Source organism: Harpia harpyja, chromosome 3 (genome assembly GCF_026419915.1).
Source record: "Harpia harpyja isolate bHarHar1 chromosome 3, bHarHar1 primary haplotype, whole genome shotgun sequence".
NCBI classification, from domain to species: Eukaryota; Metazoa; Chordata; class Aves; order Accipitriformes; family Accipitridae; genus Harpia; species Harpia harpyja.
In genome coordinates, this window is record NC_068942.1 from 32,564,018 (window position 1) to 32,569,629 (window position 5,612).

Genomic DNA, 5,612 nt, shown 5'->3' on the forward strand with positions numbered 1-5,612 from the left:
CGTAGCATTTCCCACCTGCCTCGCGACCTGCCCCAGACTGATGGTTTTTGGGTTTGATTTTTTTTTTCTTTTTCCTTTCCTCTGATAGTAGGAAGTCAGGTTTCCCAAAGTTTTGGGGTTTGGAGCTGTGGGGTTTTTTTTTCCCTACCTTCTGTGCATTATGTGCTCGAGCGGAAAGTAGATTCAAATGAGGAGCTTCCTTTTGAGGAATAAAGGATGCCTCAGTGCCTTGTTGCCACTGTAGCTGTGAGTGTAGCTGTAGTGGCAGACGTCTGTTTTCTTATTTTTAATATTATTATTATTTTTAGGTTTTGACTTAAACCAACCCTTGTCCGCCTAATTAACCTTTTTTTATTGTCTGACACCAGATTTCACAGGGACAAACACAGCAACAGTATCTAAGCAAGGGATTAGGCTGCATGTGCTCAGAGGGGTGGTGGGATTTGGTTAACCAGCCTTAATGTTGTGGATGTCTGCAACTCTTGCATCTCCTGTTACGGCCCTGTTTGCCATGCCCCTCTCACCTCTGGTTTCTCGCCCCAGGTACGGTCCACAATGAGTGACTTTGCTGTTTTCCTCACCATCGTCATCATGGTGCTCCTTGACTTCGTGGTTGGGATCCCATTGCCGAAGCTCCACGTCCCCCACACGTTCAAGGTAATGGGGTGTTTCGGCACGTGAGGTTGCCACAAGGTGATGCCGGGGCAGGGCAGGGCTGAGTCTGGAGGAGATGCTGGTGGTGTGACCATCTCCTCTTCCACCTCCAAGTGCCTTGCTTCCTTCTGGAAACGAGAAGATGGCCCCAAAACTAGATACCTAGAGGAGAAGTATCTAGAGGTGCTTGCAAAGAGGACACTGGCACTGCTGAAGCCCACGGGAGAGGGTGACATGAAGCCAGGGCTGGGAGGTGCTCTGACACAGGGACGGAGGGGAAAATGAAAGCCAGCAGAGTGCCTGGGCTGGGAGACGATGCTGATGTGTGGGCTTTGTTGCAGCCTACCAGAGACGACCGCGGGTGGTTCATCAACCCCATAGGACCCAACCCTTGGTGGATGGCGTTGGCTGCGCTCGTCCCAGCTCTGCTCTGCACCATCTTGATATTCATGGATCAGCAGATCAGTGCCATTATTGTGAACAGGAAGGAGCACAAGCTGAAGGTAAGGGGCTGCAAGAGATGACCCTATCCCCAGCCCCTTCTGGGCTGCAGGTCTGGGGAGAAGCTCTTATTCCCAATGCTTTCTGAAGGCATTGGTTTGGGACATTGCGTGGCAGGATGCTCTCCTGGATTAATGATGATGCAGGGAGCAAGTGACAGGGCAGTTCAGATGAGCAACCTTTTGGAGGAGCAAATTAATCTTGGAGCAATATAGAAGCGCGCTTTTGTTTTAAAATGGCAGCAGCAGCTGCGGGGAATGAATTGTTTTGATGCGCTGCCAGGGATAACTCAGAGTCACACCTTCCTTGCAAGTGGTAGAATTTTCTTTGTGAGTGAAAAAAATGGTTTGGTGGTTTGGGGTTGGGTTGGTTTTTTTTTGGAGAAGTATGTATCGCACAAGCTCCCCATATCCATTGTGTCTGAACTCCTGCCAGATTGTCATGCCAGGTGCTTGTGCAAAGCCTGCATACACCCTTAGTTGTTTCCATTTCTTGTTTTAAATTCTGAAGAAGTTGCCTTGTGCTCGAGCAGGGTTTGAGTCTGACTTGCGACGTTGTCCTTGCTCTTGTGCTATGGGATGCTCTGTTTCTTGTTTTCCTGCCTGCAGAAAGGATGCGGGTACCACCTGGACCTTTTCATGGTGGCCGTGATGCTCGGGGTGTGCTCTGTGATGGGGCTGCCCTGGTTTGTGGCTGCGACCGTGCTGTCCATCACCCACGTGAATAGCCTCAAAGTAGAGTCTGACTGCTCAGCTCCAGGAGAACAACCCAAGTTTCTGGGGATACGAGAGCAGAGAGTCACTGGCTTGCTGATCTTTGTGCTCATGGGCTGCTCCGTCTTCTTCACTTCCGTGTTAAAGGTGAGAGGAAAATGCAACCCACCCAACAACCGCGAGCTTGTTGGAGGTTATAGAAAAACAGTCCCCTCTCTGCAGGCCTGAGTAGTTAGTTGTGGAGCGGAGGAGGAGGTGATCCCAACCCTTGGGGCTTGACCCACGGTGGGAACCAGCCTCGGTTACGCTTTGCAGCCCTTCAGGCCCCCATTTGGTGTGCTCGAGGCGAGCGAGCAACGCAACTGTTTTAATTTTCGGGTGTCTTTCAGGCCCACCCATGTTTATGGGTTACAGTTGAGCGTATTCAGACCAGCACATCTGCTCTCTTTCAAACAGGCAGCCCTTTACTGGTTGCAACTTGCTCCCCAGATGCCCCGCAACAGCCGTTCCCAGGAGCTAAACACACTGAAGTCATCCCCGTGGGCTTCCTTGCACGTTCCTCCCACAAAGTAATCTCGTCTCTAGGCTAAAAGGAGGCATGTGGCCTTTGCCTGTTGCCCCAAGAATAGGCAGAAGTGTTTTTCTACCACCACGGAATGCGGCATAGGGTAGCACGGGTGAAATGGCCTATTTTCCTCCAACCTTTCTGGAAAATAGGATTCTTCTGATGAGAGGTAACTCCAAAGTTCAGCCTAAAGCAGAGCCTTAGCTCACTCGTGTGCACAAAATCTTTAATGGTTAAAATCTGACCCATCTCTAACCCTGAATGGAAACTGGAAAGCTTCAAGCAATTTTAGGCAGTGCCTGTGGAAGAGGGTGGTAATACTGAAAATGCAACATAGAAAAAGAAACAATTGCATTCTTTTTTCTTTTATTTTTTTTCTTTTTCCCCCAGTTTATACCAATGCCTGTGCTTTATGGCGTCTTTCTCTACATGGGTGTGTCGTTGCTCAGAGGAATTCAGGTACGGACTCTTTTACAGCGTGCAGCATGTCGGCTCCCTGGTATTTTGTCTCCGTAGCAGCAAGGGAAAAAGCAGTGGCATGGGAGAAACTTCTCCCAGAGCAAGCAATGAAACTCTTTTGTGTAAGAAAAAGATCGGTGGAGGCACAGGAGGTATATAGGGCTGGGAGGACCAGGCAAGTTCAGCGCGCTCTGTTTCAGGGTTTAGGGCAGGTCAGTGTTTGGTTACGTGAAAGCGGGGGAATTCAGTGCAAAGGGAAGGCAGTTTCTACCACTGGTGGAAATCCTCGCTGGGGGATTCAGTGGGCCAAGAAATGCTAATAATGGAATGAGGTGGAATAGTTGCCATTTGGTGGGCAGCTCTCAGGGGCAAGCCAGTTGATAGATGGAGCGAAGGGAAAATGGGTGCTGCTCCCAGGAGGAATGTGGTGGGATCCAGGATTTCTGACGGCAAGCGAGATGCTGCAAACTGCCTCCACGTCTCGAGAGGGCCAGAAACTTTCTGCAGTCCCAAGGTGGCAAGCTTTCCCTTTTATTTTGCAGTTCTTTGATCGCTTGAAGCTGTTTTGGATGCCGGCGAAACACCAGCCGGATTTCATCTACCTGCGGCACGTGCCCTTGCGAAAGGTGCATTTCTTCACGGCGATCCAGCTGATCTGCCTCGTCCTGCTCTGGACCATCAAGGTGTCCCGTGCCGCCATCATCTTTCCCGTGATGGTAAGAGCTGCTGCCGCTCGGCAGCGGGGTGTTTGCAGCATTGGAGTGAGAGGTAGCATTGTCTCTGAGCTCACCGCACCTTCCCTCTGATTCGTGAAGGTTTTGGCTCTCGTCTTTGTCCGGAAAGCGATGGATTTGTGCTTCTCAAAGCGAGAGCTCAGCTTTCTGGATGACCTTATGCCAGAAAGGAAGAAGAAGTTGGACGATGGCAGAAATGAAGCCGGAGAAGAAGAGGTAAGGCTTGCTGGGTCCTCGGGGCTGGACATCTCCCTCGGGCTGTGAGACTGCCTGTTTCTGTTACAGCTTGTCTGGAAATGTTGGGGGAAGATCAGCACTCGATCGAAATAGAACCCAATAGCCTGGATCCCACATTGTAACCTTTGTTTCCTCCATTAGCAGTGAGCTGAACACTTGAATACAGGTATAATTTTTAAAACGAGTTGTTTTCCCCAAAGGTCATTATTGTTATTATTATTAGATGGTGATGCTGCTGCTGCTGGCGAGATTTGCTCATAATCGTGTTTTGAACACACAATCCCCCTGCCCCAAAATCTTTGGAGTGAACGGTTTTTACCCTGCTGCACTAATATCTATAGCTGCCAAGGGGCAGAAGGGGAGGGCAGACTGCTAACTTTGTGCTGGGCCTTCAGCTTATCTCCACTTTGACCAAAGACAGAGAACGTGATTTGTCCCTTTTTATGTCAGGAGTCCCAGAAGGTGATGGAAGCTGCTGCTGCTGCAAGTTCAGTTCAGCTGAGCGTGGGGAAGACCAGTGACTTGGATATCCCAAAGCAACGCAGTGACAGGTAAAGCCCCACCGAGTGCCAGGACCCCCGGCAAGATTAGCTTGAAGGTGTTTGGCACAGTTTTCTCCACTTGCCTCTTTGTGGGGCATCCCACAGAAACCAGCAGGCAGCTTGGTGGGAAAACCAAATTCGGGGGCAGGGCTGCAGGAGGTGATCGCAGGGCTCTGACCCCAAGCAGAGTGGCTGCAGCACTCGCGTTTGACCCCCAAACCTTGCATCATCAGTGCCTTTACGGTAGCTGGAGATCCTCATACGTAAACATGAGGAGTTGCAGGCATGATCTGTACCAGCAGTGGCTTAGGAACCCAGACCGGGGCTAAACCCCAGCAAGAGCCTTTGCACAGAGCTGTTGCTCTGCAGCTCCCCGGCTTGCCTCCCAAAACTCCTCATCCAGCAAAACCTCCCACGCTTATGTGGAGCTTTGATTCTCGGGGCCCCGCTGTTCCTGTTGCTGATGCTAATGCCCTTGGTGGCATCAGTTCCCATAATCACGGATTGCTATGTAAAATATTTATTGCAGGACTGATCCTTCTGAGATTATTATCCTGGATGAAATGTCACAAATGCCCGTATGGAAGGCTCTCACTGTGAAGACAGAAACCCTTTGAATCCAGGGAGGAAAAAGGTAAAGGATTGCACATGAACGTGACCGTGCTCTTCTGCAAGCGACGGCGCACGCCTACGCTTTTCCCATGCTTTGGCCAGCAAGGCTGAGCAAACGGCCTGTCCCTTGGGAACAGGCAGTGAGGACCGTGGCATGCAAACCAGCTCCTCTCTGCTGGGGTGGTCCCCCGAACAGGGCGGAATCAGCAGCAGCTGGCAGGTCTTCCACTGATGATGCTCTTCTTCTCTTCCCTTCGCCCTTCCCCACTCCCGCTTTTCACGTTTAGGAATCTTGACTTTGAAGGAGAGGAGTGAGAGCGTGACTCGGGGATGTGCCAACGCAGACAGAGGGAGAAAGCGCTTTGTTTCAGTTGGAGGATTCCCATTAAAGCCATGCAGATGTTTTCAGTTATTCTTGGTGTGCTTCAGGCATTCAGTATCTCTAGACCAGCAAGCTGAGTTGAACATCACAGTCAATGGGAGTTCGGTGGTGTTAAGTCTGTGTGCGTACGTGCGTGTGGGGGTGTGGGTTTGCAGTGGTAGAGGGACTGCTACCGCTTTATCCTTCAGTGCTCTTCTTTTAATACCTAATTCC

The 5,612-nt window shown here is 50.7% G+C and overlaps 1 protein-coding gene across 2 annotated transcripts; it reads left to right on the top strand.

Annotated features, from left to right (window-relative positions):
- The first annotated feature begins 540 nt into the window (after window positions 1-540).
- On the top strand, window positions 541-5,429 carry LOC128139448 (electroneutral sodium bicarbonate exchanger 1-like). 2 transcript variants are annotated; one of them, XM_052781840.1, is made up of 9 exons: window positions 541-657; window positions 996-1,157; window positions 1,764-2,015; window positions 2,824-2,892; window positions 3,435-3,608; window positions 3,708-3,842; window positions 4,314-4,414; window positions 4,935-5,039; window positions 5,305-5,429. In XM_052781840.1, the coding sequence occupies exons 1-8, from the start codon at window positions 556-558 to the stop codon at window positions 5,020-5,022; spliced, it is 1,083 nt and encodes a 360-aa protein (XP_052637800.1). In that variant the 5' UTR covers window positions 541-555; the 3' UTR covers window positions 5,023-5,039; window positions 5,305-5,429. The 2 variants fall into 2 exon arrangements, with proteins under 2 accessions (XP_052637800.1, XP_052637801.1); XM_052781841.1 differs by having other exon boundaries at window positions 541-639.
- Window positions 5,430-5,612: the final 183 nt, after the last annotated feature.